General features: G+C 42.7%; 1 protein-coding gene across 4 annotated transcripts in view; it reads right to left on the bottom strand.

Annotated features, from left to right (window-relative positions):
- ACSF3 (acyl-CoA synthetase family member 3) overlaps nucleotides 1-17,776 on the bottom strand; it is a 237,147-nt gene that overhangs the window by 19,322 nt on the left and 200,049 nt on the right. For 3 of the 4 annotated variants that reach the window (XM_027847754.1, XM_027847755.1, XM_027847756.1), the window contains exons 8-9: nucleotides 11,791-11,925; nucleotides 6,769-6,880 (exon numbers count right to left, since the gene is read on the bottom strand). In XM_027847754.1, the coding sequence (XP_027703555.1) occupies nucleotides 6,769-6,880; nucleotides 11,791-11,925 (247 nt within the window). The remainder of the gene's footprint in view (nucleotides 1-6,768; nucleotides 6,881-11,790; nucleotides 11,926-17,776) is intronic. The other variant, XM_027847757.1, reaches the window with a different exon arrangement.

Genomic DNA, 17,776 nt, shown 5'->3' on the forward strand with positions numbered 1-17,776 from the left:
GGGGTATATATAGGGGTGCAAAGGAGAATAACCCAGAAAAGCAGGCGGAGGCCAAAGCATGGGGAGGTACAAAGCACGGAGGAGTTCCAGCTCTCTTAGGTAGGCAGCGGGTAGCCAAAGAAATTTTGTGAATGGTGAAAGGAGAGGTGTGTACGTGTATTGTTGTTATTGTTGAGTTGTTTCAGTCATGTCCAACTGTTCATGACCCCATTTGGGGTTTTCTTGGCAAAGACACTGGAATGGTTTGCCATTTCCTTCTCCAGTTCATTTGACAGATGAGGAAACCGAGGCAAACAAGATGAAGTGACTTGCCCAGGGTCACACAGCCAGTAAGTGTCAGAGGCTAGATCTGAACTTAGGTCTTCCTGACTCCAGGCCCAGTGCTCTATCCACTGGACCTCCAAGCTGCCCATATATATGTGACATGATCAGAAATAATGCTCTAGGAAGACTAATTTGGCAAAAGTGTGTGGGATTGAAAGGATGAGAAACCAGTGGCGGGGAGACAAGAGGCTCTTCCAAAAGCCTTGACAAAAGATAACAAGGACCTGAGAGAGAATGAAAGGAAGGGGCAGAGATCCTGTGGAGTGAGGATTGACAGGATGTGGGTGGTTATGAAGCATGGGAGGGGATTGTAGGGGTTGGGAGACTAGGAAAGGTCAAGGGTGACCAAGGTTTGGGGCTTGGGTGACATACTGGTTAATAAGGATGATGACTTCTCAACTGCCAAGCTGAAAACTGGCAACAGGTAGATTTCCTTTCTCGAGAGATTTTTGGGCTGTGATTTACACCACATCTAGAAAAAAACGTCCTCTGTGTACATGTATCACAGGGCTAGAAGCAAATCACAAATAAGCCAACCTGATTTCAGAACACATATTGGCTTCAATCAGATCTGGTCCAGTAATTCAATCAATTAGAGTAACCTGAGTAATGGTGTCAATCAACCCACCAACACACATTAAGCTCCTCTTGTATGCTGTTCTGGGATCTGGGAGTACACAGACACAAAACAAAAACAAAAACTCCCACAAAAGTAAAGCAAGGAAAAAGTCCCTGCAATAGGGCTATGTGGATAGGGAAACCTGACTGCAAACATCGTGAAAAACACAAAAGGACCATATAAGAAGAAGAACTGGGAAGGTTCCCGTTGTCACCGATTAATACCACCGCACAAAGGCAATGGGAGGAGGGCGTTGACCATCATTTCAGTTCTTTCCCCTTTCAACCATCAGCTCCCCTCTCCCAATCTCCTTCCCCTTTATTGTCTCAGCAGCAAACCCGTGGAGGATCCCCACTTGGTGGGGAGTTGTCAGTTTTGATTGATACAGTATTGTTCAGCTCAACTTCAGGGTGGCCTATGATAAGGCAGGGTCATGGCGAAGTGTGAAGGGGACCCAGGACCCTGGAGGAGCAGTTACAAACAGCAAGCTGTCCTGAGATCCCTTCCCCCCATTTGCCCACTTTCCTTCCTAAGTCTTCATAGAAGCTACAGCATCATAATGACCCACTGGGGTCTACCAATGGAGTGATGGCAGCCATCCATGCATGGTGAGGGGTGGTTTGGGGAGCATCGGAGCTCAGGTTGAGTACAGGGCAAGGGGCTAGAAGACTGTTCTCTCTGTGATCTTACAGGCCCAGGATGCTCAGAAAAGGCCTTCCCTGACTTGGCATGAGACAGTAGGCCACTCTAGACTTAGGCTCAAAGGCCAGGAACAAGTCTATGGCTCTGTAACCAAGCTTGTGTTTTTTTATGTCACTGCTAGGAGAGAAGTTTAGAATCACTAGCCTACTGTCATGTACAATTAAGAACTTAATAAATTCCTTTTGACATCAGTGATGACCCCCACCCCCACAGGGCACCCTTTTCTAGGATGAAAACGTGCGTGCAAGCTCAGTTGGTGCAGAGATAGAGGCTTGAGGGTGGACCTGACCAGAACATCCATCATGGCTTACTCCCCCAGCTCAGCTGCATGCTTTGTGTGGGCTCTGAAGCAAAGTAAGTCACAACTGCGAACTGATACAGACACCACAGTCACCACAATGGCTACCCAAGGGGAAAAAGACCCAGGACTGGGGAACAGAGAGTGCCGCAGCTGCTCCTGGCCTCAATCAGCTCCTCCCCTGGACTCACTCTGACCACATGCTCTTTCACCAGCACTTCCACCACCACATATAAGCCAGTGCACTTTCAAGATACAAAGAGCCCCATCCCTGCTGTCTGGCTCTCTCTTAAATACCCTGGCAGCAGCATGGACGCAATCATCTGCCACTCATTTCAGCTGATCATAATAGCCCCAGCACAGCCTGACTGTCCTCGGGGAATCTCCCCTGTACCGCCTGAGCCCCTTGCCATCTCTGTGCTCCATGTTGCCTTGTTCTTCCTGCTTTTCCAGCAGATGATAACCCTGAGTGGATTCCATGCAGTTTTATGACCTGGTTAAATCCTTCTGAAAGATGAGCTCCGCTGGAAGGTGTTAACAACTCCATGTCTTAGAATGAAAAGGGAAATAAAAGTCTCTTAGCCTGGGTCCTGGATTGGACCATGCATGATTAAACCCTGGGAGGAGTTGCAAAAGGGAGCCCAAAGGGTCTCCATCCAGGGAGGGTCTTTCAGCAGAGGGCAGATGACCACGTTGGAGGGTTCAGCTATTGACCCTCTCAGCATGGCAGGGGGAGGGGGCAGGAGCGGGAGGACTAGACGACCTTAAGCAGCCCTAGAAGGAAAGATCTACTTCTATACTGAGCTACTCCCAGAGAAAGAGTCAGGAAGATTGAACAGTGGCACAGAAACTTGGCAGGACCAGGTTTACCTCAACCCACTGATGGGAAGTACAGATGCTCAGCCGCCTCTGGACCTCCTTTTGGGCATGAAAGGGTTAACACGTTACTCGCCTTGAGTGCTCGACAGACAGCAGAACTTTGCACCTGGGGAGCCGGACTCTGTGAGATGTCTCCAGGAAGGCTCTCAGCCTAGGGTGCTTGAGAAGCAGCCTCCCCCCCTTTCCCCCCCAAACCAAAGTAATTGTTTAATCAAAGCAGCAACCGGCCAACCAGAATCTTCCTTGCCTTTGTTAAATTGTAGTCTTCCAACTGTGATTTTGCAAATCCAGGGGAATCTTTAATTGCCCAGCTGTGCCGCCCCTGATGAAACAAGGATTCCTACTGTTTGTGAAATCATGTTGGACGCGCCAAAAATATCTTTAGCGCTAAGGAGAAGGAGGCGAATTGGGGTGGGGAGTGGTGGGGGAAGGGGGGCCAGGAGGAAGGTTTCTTGAGTAAATTGGGAATGGTCTTATGTTCATATATGACAAAGGTAAAGCTAAAATTTAATCCACATTGCTTGAAAATTCCTTCCAAGAGTCTCTGCCTTTAGACCCCGGCTACGTCTAGAGTTGTGACAAGTACTACCTGTCAACTTCCACCGGCTGCGGGGAGGCTAGTGCTTTGACCCTTGAAATGCAGCTGTGAGTGACTCCAAGAGGTCGAGAGAGAGCACAGACCACCAAGTTCTTTCTGGGGAAGAACTGGGGGAGAACATTGGTAGAGTGAAGAAGGGAGGGAGAAGAGGCGAGAAAGGAAGGGGAGGTGATGAGAAGGGGGCAGGAAGAGCAGAGTCTGGTTGTCAGACTGCCTTTAAGGAGAACAGAAAGAAAGGTCACCCTGAGAAAGTGTAGGCTGTGACCGTCTTAAAGACTGAGGGAGTCTAATAAGTATGCGGACATCTCTTGACAGAGAGGTGGAGGACCAGAGGTGCAGAATGAGGCATGCATTTCACACGTGTGATTTTGTTTTTCTTGAATATGCTTATTTGTTACAAGAGAAGGCTCTCATTTGGCAGGGGGTGGGTGGGTGGGTGGGTAGGGAGAATTATGGAGGAGGGCAGTTATAGTGACTCCAAAAAAAGAAGAGCGTGTCAATGAGCAGAGTGCCAAAGACTAGAAGGAAGGGGGACCAAGGTAATCACAATCATATTAAATTTAATACATGTTAATAGAAATTCATGATTTCATATATAACCTTTTTTTTCCTGTTCTTTGGAAATGGCAATGTTACTGTTCGTTGATATTAACATTTAAGATAAAAAAAAAGAGAAAAATTTCAAGAACGAGTGTGCAAAACCATCCTGTGTTTTACGGGACACTTGGTCTCTTGACTGGGGTGATGAGGGCAGGAATCCAAAGGGGGCAGGGAGTGTCTACCTTTGTGAATGCTCCCAAGTAAGTGTGGCATATGACAGGATAGTCACCTCATGGGAGGGAGGAGGGCAGGCAGCTTGAAGGGTGAGGAGCTCAGGAGTCAAATTTGCTTTCAAACAAAGACAATTGAGGTCTCGGCACTTCTGTTTTGAGGGTGAAATAGAGCATTAACTCCCCTCCTCCCCAAGAGTGTTTGCATTTTAGAGTAGGCCTTTGGAACAGAGCTAATTAACAATCTTGCTCCTGATCTGGGGGCAAGAGAGGAATAAAGAAATAAGAAATCTGTCTGCTTCTTCACAAATATTCCTTCTCTATGCCTCTCATCCTGAATAATTTATTTCTACAGCTGGATTTGCTTTGCATCTCAGCTCCATCCACATGGATTTCTCTGATAGAGTCAAACACATTTTCCCCCCTCTGGATTTCTTCCCCGGATGGAGAGAGATACCTTTTCCTTGACAGTCCCCAAAGGTACTGCTTCCAGCACATTATGGGGTGGGTCACCCCATATGTTCCTATTTGCCCCCAATGCTGTACTCCATACTCCAAGTCCAGGTTCCCTGAGGTCATATTGAAGGAAATACTGTCAAATTTGGTTTAAAAGACTTCTCATTCCTCAGTGGTGCGCATGCGGGGAAGATTTCTATCTCTATAAGTATAACTTCTATTAAGCACTCAAGGAAAAACTTTTAGAGCAGAGAGGAAAATGTAGGGGTGGGAGGGTGGGCAACGCTTGAACCATACTCTCATTGGAATTGGTTCAAAGAGGGAAGAATACACATACATTGTATACTCAATTGGGTATAAAATTCTATCTTTCTCAAAAGGGAAAGAGGAAGGGAAGGGGATATTAGAAAGGGGGGTGATTAAAGGGAGGGAAATTAAGAGAGGCAGTGGTCAGAAGCAAAACTGACTTTTGAGGAAGGACAGGATAAAAATAGAGAAGGATAAACAGAGGAAAAATAGGATAGAGGGAACTATAGTTATGATTACTAACTGAACATGAATGGGAGGAGCTCACCCATAAAACAGACGCAGATAGCAGAATGGATTAGAAACCAGAATCCAACAATATGTTGTTTACAAGTGAAACACTTGAAACAGAAAGACACAGAGATAAAATAGAGAGCTAGAGCAGAATTATGCTTCAGCTGAAGTAAAAAAGGCAGGAGTAGTAATCATGATCTCAGACAAAGCAAAAGCAAAAACAGATCTAATTAAAAGAAATAATGAGGGAAACTACATTTTGCTAAAAGGTACCATAGACAATGAAGTAATATCAAAAAATTTTAAGGGCAAATTTCTCTGATAAATGCCTCATTTCTCAAACATACTGGGAAATGAGTCAAATTTATAAAAAAACAAGAGCCATTTCCCAATTGATAAATGGTTAAAAGATATGAATGGGCAGTTTTCAGAAGAAAAAATCAAAGCTATCGGTAGTCACATGAAAAATGTTCTAAATCACTATTGATTAGAGAAAAGGAAATTAAAACATCTCTGAGGACAGAAATGACAAATGCTGGAGGAGATGAGGGAAAATAGGTACACTAATAAACTGCTGGTGGAGTTGTGAACTGGTTCGATCATCCTGCAGAACAATTTGAAACTATGCCCAAAGAGCTATAAAACTGTACAAACCCTTTGACCCAGCAATACCACTACTAGGTCTGTATCCCAAAGGGATCTAAGAAAAAGGAAAAGGACCTATTCATACAAAAATATTTATAGCAGTTCTTTTTGTGCTGACAATGAATAGGAAATTGAGCAGATGCTTATCAATTGAGGAATAGCTGAACAAGTTATGACATATGATGGTGATGGAGTACTACTGAGCTAGAGGAAATGATTAGGGGGGTGGTTTCAGAAAAACATGGGGAGACCCATACAAACTGAAGTAAAGTGAAGTGAGAAGAACAGAGAGATCACTGTGTACAGTAATAACAAGGTTGCAATGATGATCAACTGGGAAAGATTTGGCTACTCTGATCCATACAATGATGTAAGACAATTCCAGAGGAGTCAAGATGAAAAAACGCTATCCACCTCAAGAAAGAGAACTGATGAACTCTGACTGTATATTGAAGTATAATTTTCTCATTTTCTTTATTTTCCTTGCCTTTTTATGACACAGCTAATACTGAAATACATTTTGTATGATTTCATATGCATAAGTGATATTACTTCACTTGCCTTCTCAGTGGGTGAGGAAGGGGTGGGAGGGAGGGAGAGAATTTGGAATTCGAAATTTAAAAAGAAAAGAGTGTTAAAAAATAAATAATAAAACTTTTAGAAAAGTATACCATCTATTTACTTGAGCTGGAAGAAAATGGTTGCAGGGAGGGGAGAAGAGAAGGTAAAGGAGGAGCGGCACCCCCAGTGAATAATCCCTAAGTCACCCTGTGTTCTACAATGACCCCAGCCCTTTCCTCCTGTAGGCTGATCTAAAATTGATTTATGATGATGCCAGGAATAATTTGGCATGTATAATTTAAAATATAATTTTAATAATAATTAATATTTAATAATAATTCAAATATAATTTCAAAGAATCAAATAATTTCTATACCTTGACCATTCTTTCAGGTCCTTGCAAGAAAGTGACTGGCCTTCACGAAGCTTGACCACAGCAGTAATCCGCTGGCCCCATGTCATATCTGGAACTCCAATGACAGCAACATCTGTGCACAAAAGAAGTGGCCTGAAGACATTCTGAGAAATTGAGGATATAACGAACAAAGTGTCTAGAAGGTTCAGATAAAAAATCAAACAATGAAGAACATGGCAGAAGTAAAACCACAATGCTGTTAAAAGAATTAACAATCTAGTCAGTGTTGGAGGCCCAAGCTGAAATAATAATAATAATAATAATAATAACAACAATGATAATAATAATGATAGCTAACAACTAGTATTTATATAGTGCTTTAAGGTCTGCAAAGCACTTTATAAATCTTATCTCATTTGATCTTCACAACAACCATGAGGGGAGGGGTAGGTGCTGTTATCATGCCCATTTTAGAGATGAGGAAACTGAGGCAAACAGAAATCAAGTAACTTGCTCAAGGTTACACAGCTAGCAAGTGTCTGAGGCAGGATTTGAACTCAGATTTTCCTGACTCCATGGCCAGCGCTCTATCGACTGCATAAACTAGCCATACTTTGCAAAGGAGTCTCTCTCTAATCCACAGCCTAAGGAGATAATCACAAAAGCACAGAGTTATAGTAACATGGAAAGGACCTAAGAGATCATCTTATCCAACCCCTTCATTTCACTGAGGAAGTGACTTGCCCAAGGTGTCTACACTCCTATTGCTGTGCTCTCTAGGAGTCTCTGGGTGGCCTCTGCCTTTCTTGGACCCCTCAAGGCCTGCAGGGGCTGCTTGGCAGGTAGTCATAACTGTGTTTAGATTAGAACAAGAGCTGTGCAGTCCCCAGGCTTCTGGAACCAACAGTCCTGAGGGCACATGTACGCTTGGGGCCTTGGCATTCTCACCAAGTCATACCCCCAGGGATAAAGACGGGGAGGTCAGGTAACCCAGTAGCCCTGGTGGACATGGACACAAGGTTTCACTGTCAAGGCCTCCTTTTCCTGAGCCCGCCTTGCCCAGGACAGGGGCAAAGTTCTTACCCTAAAATTCAGGTCGAGTTGTGGGTTCTTGTTTCTAAATACACTGTCTCCATTCCCCTTTTGACACTTAACATTTCTCCTGTATCACTCCACCTCCCCACAACCAGAGAGCCACCCTGTGGGACAAGGAATATTATTTAGGAGAAAAAAAAAAGAAAAAAGAGGGAGACAAAGCAATCAGCAAAATGGATCAATGCACTGAAAACAGCTGAACTTCTGTGCGACGTTCCTCAGCTTTGGTTGTTTTGGGGTTGCTGCTGTTTCCACTACATTGCTGGTGTCATTGCAGACACAGTTGTCTTGGCTCTGCTGACTTCACTCTGCATCAGTTCATGTCAGTTTTCAGTGCTTCTCTATACTCATTACATGTATCCTTTCTTTTGTTGTTGTTGTTGAGTTGTTTAGTCATGTCTGACTCTTCATGATCCCATCTAGAGTTTCCTTGGCAAAGATCCTGGAGAGGTTTGCCATTTCCTTATCTAGCTCATTTTACAGATGAGGAAACTGAGGCAAAAGGGTTCAGTGACTTGCCCAGGGTCACACAGCTAGTAAGTGTCTGAGGCTGGATTTGAACTAAGAACTTCCCGAGTCTAGGCCTGCCACTCTATGCACTGAGCTAGCTAGCAGTCCACCTGGTTCTATATAAAGTATTATATGTGGAACCTGATGCTATTTTTAACTGCTCTAGAATCCACTCTGTCTTATTTGTTGTTCAGTGAGAGAAGAGGTGTGTAGGTGTATTGTTCTTCTTGTTGTTGTCGAGTCATTTCAGTTGCATCTGACTCTTTGCTACCCCATTCGGGGTTTTCTTGGCAGAAATACTGCAGTAGTTTGCCATTTCCTTCTCCAGTTCATTTGACAGATGAGGAAACTGAGGCAAACATGGTTAAATGACTTGCCCAGGGTCACAGAGCCAATAAGTGTCTGAGGCCAGATCTGAACTCAGGAAGATGAGTCTTCCTGACTCTAAGTCTGGTGCTATCCACTCTGCCCCTAGCTGCCCCTCTTTTCTTACAGTAATTAATAGTCTATTAAATTCATGATTTTTAAAGCCACTCCCCGACTGATGGGCATCTACTTTGTTTCCTGTTTTCTGCTACCACAGAAAGGGCTAAGATAAATATTTTAGTGCCTACGGGGACTTTCTCTTATCAATGACCTCCCTTGGAGTTTTATGCCTAGTACTAGCCTCTCTGAGTCAAAGGGTATGGGTGTTGCAGTCACTTTATTTGCATAATTCAAAACTGCTCTGCAAAACATTTGGACTAAGTCACAGCTCCATCATCAATGTCTAGGGGCACCTAGGTGGCACAGTGGATAGAGCACCAACCCTGGAGTCAGGAGGACCTGAGTTCAAATCCAACTTCAGACACATAACACTTACTAGCTGTGTGACCCTGGGCAAGTCACTTAGCCCCATTGCCTAACAAAAACAACAACAAAGACCAAAACTAAATTCAGACTGTAAATGTCTGACATGCCTATCTTCCCACAACCCCTCCAACATTGACTATTTCCATCTTCTGTCGTTTTTACCAATATGCTGTGTGTGAGGTGAAACCTCAGAGATGTTTTGATGTGCATTTCTTTCATTATTAGCAATTTGGAGCTTTGTTTCATTTGACTAGCAATAGTTTGCAATTCTGTTTGTCATACCCTTTGGTGCAGTCACTTGTTCTGGCTTAGAAGAACACTGCCTTAACGGATCTAGCAACGAATGAATACAATCCTACTAAAGAGGCAGAGGTGTCATCGAGGTCAAAATCACCAGCCTGTCCAGTCCCACTTGATATCTGGTTCTTAACCAAGATGGCATCCTAGATTTTGAATTCAGCCCCCTCCCCACTATAACAAATAAAATATGATTGCTGAGTTGATATGGCTGAACCTGTAAGTGATCCTGCTTTATTCCCTGGTTTTTCTAGAAGGAGACTTTATGAACTTTCAGGACATCCAGGATGTTTATCTAGATTCCGGACTATGACGTGGTCACTAATATCACAACCAAAACTGGCTCAGTGCTTAAGCTTTGATATTGAGGCACTGAGTGATGGTATAACATGGATCAAAGGAAAATCTAGGACAGTTATCAGGGATCTTCTTCTGATGGTAATTTTCATTACCTCCACTAAATCCCTTTTCCAATGTGATTTTGTCAATGTAGGTATATGCTCTACAACTTAGTGGATATTCTTTGAGAGTTTATATGCCCAAAGAATTCACTGCCTTGAGGCCAGCCTAATGATCAGGCTCTCTGAACTTAACAAGCCCAGTCCTCAGACAGCAGACACTGAGTCCAACACTGGACTCGGCTAGGTCTGCCAGAATTTGAATCCAGTGAACTAGCCCAGGGTCACCTCCATGCCACAAGAAGACAGTGGAGAAGGAATTTAGTGGAGGTAATGAATATTGCCATCAAAAGACAATGGAGTGACCATCACCTTAGGATATATCATTCAATCACTCAATATCCCTTACGTGGTAGAATAATACATCTTAATTCAATGATGGCATTATTTTAGAATGGCCAGACATGATGAATATGTGGAATTCAGGCAACCGTTAGAAGATTTGTATGAACTGATGCAGAATAAGATGAGCAGAACTAAAAGAATAATATATAAGGACTACAGCAATGTAAATGAGAGGAAGCCAACTTCAGAAAAAAAACCAATGATAGTCCTGGAAAATAAAGAGAATATGCCCTTCTTCTCTCAATAGAGGGAGGTGAGCTTGTCTAGGGCAAGATTACAAAATCCTGTATGTATGCATGCCAAGTATAGTCATTGTATCAGGTGTTTCTCCTTAAAAAATTTTTTTTGGGGGTGGAGTGGTTCAATCTGAAAGAAAGAGTTTTTTCTCCCCAGAAATGATTATGACGTAAAGACAAATGACATTAATAAAACTTATTTTTTGGCCAATAATGATGAGGCCCTCCTTTCTCTGCAGAGACAGGGTACTCTGGGTGTGGAAGATTTAATATATCATTGGTGCGTTGGTCAGTTTTGTATAACTACCTTTTGACCTCTCTTTCATTTTACTCTTTCCTACAAAGAAGGAGGACACAAAGAAAAGGCAGTTAGCTGCTTCCAAGGATAGAATGCTGGATTTGGAGTCAGGAAGCCCTAAGTTTAAATTCTCTTTCAGACACTGAGTACTGGGGTGGCCCTGGGCAAGCCACTTAACCTCTGTCTGCCTCAGTTTCTTTCTTTCTTTCTTTTTTTTGTTTTGGCTAGGCAATGGGGTTAAGTGACTTGCCCAAGGTCACACAGCTAGTAAGTGTTATGTGTCTGAAGCTGGATTTGAACTCAGGTCCTCCTGCATCCAGGGCCTCTATCCTCTATCCACTGCAACACCTAGCTGCCCTGCCTCAGTTTCTTTAACCATAAAATAGGGCTAACAATAGCAACTACCTCCGGAGGTGGTTGTGAGCATCAAATAATACGACATACGTGAAATGCCCTCCAAATCTCAAAATGTTCAATATAACTATTATTATTGTTGCTGTTAGGAAACGAAAATGATGTAAAATTAAATAAAAATTATTAAAGTTAAAGATCATACACCAATTTTTTTAAACTCCAAAAATGAGCCTGGTGTGGTGGTGCACACCTGTGACCTCTTCTATTGCACACAGTAGGTACTTCACAAATGTTTATTGATTGACTGGCTGCCATGAGGAGAGGCTGAGGCTAGCGGTCACTTGAGCATGGGGCTAAAGCTAATGAAGTATCTGAACCAAGTACAGAACTGACATGGTGAGCCTCTGAGGTTGGAGGGCCACCACGCTGCCGAAGGAGGGGGCAAACCAGCCCAGGCTGGAGAAAATGGAACAGGGTACAAATTCTGCACTTGTCAGCCCTGGCATCGGGCCCATGAGTGGCCACTGCATTTCCAGCCCAGGGGAGAGGGGGAGACCCTCCATTAACTGGAGAAGCCCCCAGTGGGGCAGGCCCTTACCCATGATGCTTGGGTGGCTCAGTAAGTGACGCTCCACTTCCAGAGCGCTGATTTTATAGCCTCCACTCTTAATGATGTCCACAGATGTCCGGCCCATGATCCAGTATCTGTTATCCTTGAACACAGCTGTATCTTCTGCAAAAAAGGAGGCCATCCCTGTTCATATTTATTCCTTTAACAACACTGCAAGCTCGTTAAGCTTCGGTTTACCGGATAATTATATTAACCAGCAAATGCCATCCGTAAGCAATACGGTTAGCTGAAGTTTTATTGTCTCTAAGTCATGGGATTAAACATGACTTCTATTCAATTCATGATAACTCACCACCTGAAACAGGTGTCTTAGCTGGCTGTCCAATCAGTGATGAAAATGGGCCAAGTGGTGATGTGTCCTGGATGCCTACGGAGGTGACGCAAGAGACAGGAAACTCAGACTCTTAATGCTGAGTCAATTAGGCTCCACTGAAGTCCTCCTCCGTGCTCCACTGTGGCTTTGGAGCAGACCGTCAGAGGCTACATCAGCCAAGCTCAAGCTCTGATGGAGCCCAGCAATCCTAGAGTCTTCTTAGAGTATCTCCAATTTATCCCGTCTTTATCTTGTTTATACAGTTATTTGACGTCGACATAGTGATGTCATTTTGGTCTTCTTCAAGCATGAAAGACAACAACCAGCCAACCAACCAACCTTCATTAGACAGTGTGCTCTTGGAGGGCAGGGACCACGGTTTTAACTTTCTCAGTATCCCCAGTGCATAGCGCAGTGCCTGGCACTCAGTAAGCATTTAATAAATGCTTAAGTGATCTCAAAACTGGAAAGCTCTGTGTAATATGGGCCAGGGGTGGACTGGGTGTTTATCATTTGACAATTCACCTTGTCAAGTGAGATGGTCTTCATGAGTTGTTGTGGCCCCCAAATTAATCACTTAGTGGCTAAGCAACTTATGAAGACCATGTACTAAGTTGCATGTGCAGGGGAGGGGAAGTGAGAGCCATATCACTGAGTTTTTGGAATCACCCAAGAGACAAACAAGTGATTACAGACTAATTGTCCTACCCCTCCTCTCCAGCAGCCCCCAACCATCTCTTTTTTATTTTGTATACCCAAAGTGCCCGTCACATAGTAGGTGCTCAATAAATGCTTGATGATTGACTCTCCCCCAAAAGATCTTTCGATCTAAACACTGAGCAGAATCTGAATTATATATACATATATGTATATTTTCCCCTCATTCTTCAACAGAAGAAAGACTTAGCCATGGGAGAAATTAGAAATGAGCAGCCTAAGCAGGAGGCTTTCTCTGGGAGTACTGGTTTTTGCTCTCAGAATCCATCCCCCATCTTGCACCCTGTCCTGACAAAATCACCAAATATCTCTGGGGCTTGGTGTCTCCAGCTGTGCACGTGAGGCTCACTACCATACTTGTGAATGGTTTTGAGATCCTCAAATTAAGGAGTTTATAATGCGACACAAAACCAGGAGATGTGAATCTGACAACTTTGGCGTAGGGATAGGGTGGTAATTTTTCCACGAGACGGAACAGGAGGAGCTGTAATTATGAAAGGGCATCGATGTCACCGGGGATGATAGGAGAGGAAAGTCAATGGGATTAGAATTCCTTCTGCAGGGTTCAGGAGGGTGGGAGGATGAAAGAAAAGAATGAAGAATGTGGCAGGTGTGCTCAATTAGTCACTCATCCTGGTCCTGGGAAGATGGAGGAGCGGGGTCATCTCAGCACAACCTGGCTAAATGCTTAACAAACTGTTGCACTTTGATAGCTCCTTAACATGATTAGTCCCATTCTGCTAATACAGCCTCTGACAACCTTTGGGCTAAGGGTGGAGGGAGGAGGAAAGGTGTCTCCCAGACTCTGATTTCAATTTCAGACTCTTGATAGGAGCACCAGGGGGCTCTTAGCTTTAACCTATATGTCAATCTTTCTTCTCTCTTTAATGATGCAAGGTTCCATTGTGTCCACACACTGAGCTTGATTCCCCACTGGGCTTTCACTGACAGCCCTTATTGCAGAGGTCTGAAAGCTCACGCACAGGAGCCAGCCATGATATCTGGGCAAATCAGCAATCTCCGATGTACAGGAGGAGAGCAGGATCAACAGAGCCCAGTGATTTGGAGTGCATTTTCTGCTAGTCCTCAGCAGGGATAGATAAGAGTTAGACCTGGTTAAGGAAATGGAGGTATTCACTGGCGCTGGAAAGGCCTTTTTTCCTGCTGGCTCCATAGCAGGCAAGCAGAACGCAATGCTAGCAATTCCATATTAACCCAGGCCATCATACAAGTCATCCACTTCCCTTGGATAAGTAAAAAGAAGGTGGTGTTTCATTAGAAATGCTTTTAGTACCTAGGGGCAGTGTTGATAGCATAGCAAATATCATGGTATAGGGGAAGGACTTAAAGACCCAGTTTTAAGGTCCAGTTCTGACTTTTCTGAGTCCCTCATCATATGGCCACATCACCTACTCTTTCCTAGGCTTGCTTTCCTCATTGGTACATGGGAATCATGTTAAAAAAATACATTTTATGGGAGGACTCACATGTACAAAAATATTATTAGCAGCTCTTTTTGTGGTGGCAAAGAACTGGAAATTGAGGGGATGCCCATCAATTGGGGAATGGCTGAACAAGTTGTGGTATATGAATGTAATGGAATACTATTGTGGTATAAGAAATGATGAACAGATTGACTTCAGAAAAACCTGGAAAGACTTGTATGGACTGATGCTAAGTGAAGTGAGCAGAACCAGAAGAACATTGTACACAGTAACAGCCACATTGTGTGAGGACTAATGTTGACAGACTTAGCCCTTCTCAGCAATGCAAGGATCTAAGACATCTCCAAAGGTCTCATTATGGAAAATGCTATCCACATCCAAAGAATGAACTATGGAGTTTGAATGCAGATCGAAGCATATTATTTGCCATTATTTTTCTTCTGTTTTGTTTTGTCTTCTCTTTCTTGTGTTTCCTTTTTCTTCTATTGGTTCTAATTCTTCCTTACAACATGACTAATGTGAAAATATGTTTAATAGGAATGTATATGTAGAACCTATATCAGACTGCGTGCCATCTTGGGGAGGGAGGGGGGAAGAGAGGGGGAGAAAAATTGAAAACTCAAAAGCATATAGAAGTGATTGTTGATAAATCAAAATAAATTAATAAAAAATTAAAAAAGAAAACTTATATAATAAATACTACACATTGTACAGCTTAAAAAATACATTTTATCCAGAGTGTTTGTTGTTTTGTTTTATATCACCAAAATTTTCAGTATCCTTTTCTCTCCTCTCTCCCAGAGAGCTGTCCTTTATAAGAATTTATTTTTTAAAGAAAGGAGAAAAACAATCAGCAAAACCGATCAATATACCAGAAAAATCCAAAAACATATGTAACATGCCATATTTGTGGACTTCTGGCTTCTGCAAAGAAGAGGTGAGGTATCTTCTCCTATCTCTTCTATGGGGCCCATGTTTGTTTTTGTAATTTTGCAAAATTTCCCCTCAGCCCTGCTCCTGACTTTCTAGAATCCCAAACCATGCCTCTGCTGCATCCTGGAACTTCCCTCAGTGCCGGAGGAAATACAGCTCACCTTCTGACCTTCTCACCCTGGAATGTCCCTCTGCCAGGTCTCCCCTCACCCTCTTATAGTGGTCACCTCCTCCTGAGGCCTCCATTTTGTGGAAGGGTTCAGATTGGTCAACCTTCTTTCCCCTCTCCCACCTTCAAAACTATTGCCTCCTTTCCTTCACCTCCCCCTACCTTCCCCCTTTTCAATTCCCTTCTGTGTGCTGTCTTCCCCCATTAGAATGAAACTTGCTTGAAGGCAAGGATTATCTTTCTTTTTGCTTATGTTTATATCCCAAGCACTAAACACAGTGCCTGTACATAGTAATTGTTTAATAAATGCATGTTTCCTTCCTTCTTTCCTAGAAACATTCATGTTTAATTGTTTTGGGGTTGCTTTTTCCATTGGTATTGATGTAGTCATTGTGTGTATGTGTGTGTGTGTATTTTTTAGCTCTGTTGACTTCTCTCTGCATCAGTTCATGTAAGTCTTTCCATGATTCTCTGAATTCATCATATTCATCATTTCTTATACAGCACAGTAATATATAATAGGAATATTAATATGGGCTGCATGCCAGAGAAATTCCTTCACTATGACTTCCCTATATTGATGAAAGCATAGTCCTTCATATATTTGTATATTGGTACTAGCCAGAGAAATCAGGAAAATGGTTTACTTAGATTTTAAGAAATCTTTTAAATAATCTTTAATGCTATTCTAATGAGAAATATGGTAAAACATGGGCTTTGTCATTATTCAGTCATTTTAGCCATATCCGACTCTTCATTATTACATTTAGGGTTTTCTTGGCAAAGACAGTAGAGTCGTTTGCTACTTCATTCTCTAGCTCATTTTACAAATGAGGAAACTGAGGCAGACAGGGTTAAATGTCTTGCCCAGGGTCATATAGCTAGTAGGTGCCTGAGGCTAGATTTGAACTCAGGTCTTCTTGACACCAGGCTTGGCACTCTATCCACTGCACTACCTAGCTACCCCCAAGATGTGGGCTAGGAGATAATATTATTATGTATATTTCAGAAGTAGTTGAATAACCCAACAAATAGTCACTAATGGTTTGATGTCAACTTGGAATGAACTCTTCCCTAGGAGGACCCTCAGAAATCAGTGGTTGGTTATTTAAATTATTAACCCTTTAATCAATGACTTGGACAAAGGCATAGATGATAGGCTTATCAAAGCTGGGCAGAGAACTAAGTACTGGATGATGGAGTCAGGATTCAAAGAGATCATGGAAGGCTATAATGTTGGGCCAAATTCATTAATTCATTCAACAAGCATTTGCTAAGTGCCACTCCAGTCCGTCCTCTATTTAGCCACTAAAGTGATTTTCCTCAAAAACACAGGTTCCAGGTCCAAACAAGTCACTCCCCTATTCAGTAAACTCCACTAGCCTCCTATTGCCTTCAGGATCAAATACAAAATGCTATGCTTGGTATTCAAAGCCCTTTACAACCCAGCCTCTTCCTAGCTTTACAATCTTTTTATAATCCTGTGACACTGGCAGGGGACACATGGCTGTTCCAGGAACAAGACACTTTCTCCCTCTCTCATCCAGGCATTTTCTCAGACTGTCCCCTATGTCTGGAACGTTCTCCTTCTTCATCTCCATCTATTGACTTCCCTGGCTTCCTTTAAGGCCCAACTAAAAATTCTTTCTTTTAGAGGGAGCTTTTCCCATCCTCTCTTAATTCTAGTGCCTTTCCTCTTTTATATATTTTCCTATTTAACCCAAATATAGCTTGTCAATACATATCTATTTGTTGTCTCCTCCCCTAGATTTTGAGCTCCTTGTAGGCAGGGACTATGTCTTCCTGTTTTTCTGTTCTTGGTGCTTAGCACAGTGCCTGGCACATAAAAGGTGCTTAATAAATGTTTATTGACTGACTGTTACAATGTTTAAGGATACGGAAGCAAAAACAGTTCCTGCCTTTAAGGAGCTTACATTGTATTGTGTGTGTGTGTATGTGTGTGTGTGTGTGTGTATATGCACACACACACACATACATTTACACTGTGTACATATATACACATGTGTATACATATATATACAGTGTATACATATATATATACAGTGTATATATATATATATATATGTATACACATTGTATATGATGTGCACAGGTAAGTGGATATGAAATATATACAAAGTAATTTCCAGGGCAACCTAACTTGTAGGGTATGGCTACTAACAACTGCTGAGTTAAGGAATTTAATAAGATGGTATTTAATAATGATAAATGTTGTCTTACACTTGAGTTCAAAAAACCAACTTCACAAATACAAGATGGGTAGGGTATGGTTTATCAGAAAGCAATTGAGGCATCTTGGCAGAGTGCCAAATCTATGAGTCAATACTGTGAAAGAGCAGCTGAAAAAGCTAAGGT

The sequence above is a fragment of the Vombatus ursinus genome, unplaced genomic scaffold (genome assembly GCF_900497805.2).
Source record: "Vombatus ursinus unplaced genomic scaffold, bare-nosed wombat genome assembly UNPS02005286.1, whole genome shotgun sequence".
Classification (NCBI taxonomy): domain Eukaryota; kingdom Metazoa; phylum Chordata; class Mammalia; order Diprotodontia; family Vombatidae; genus Vombatus; species Vombatus ursinus.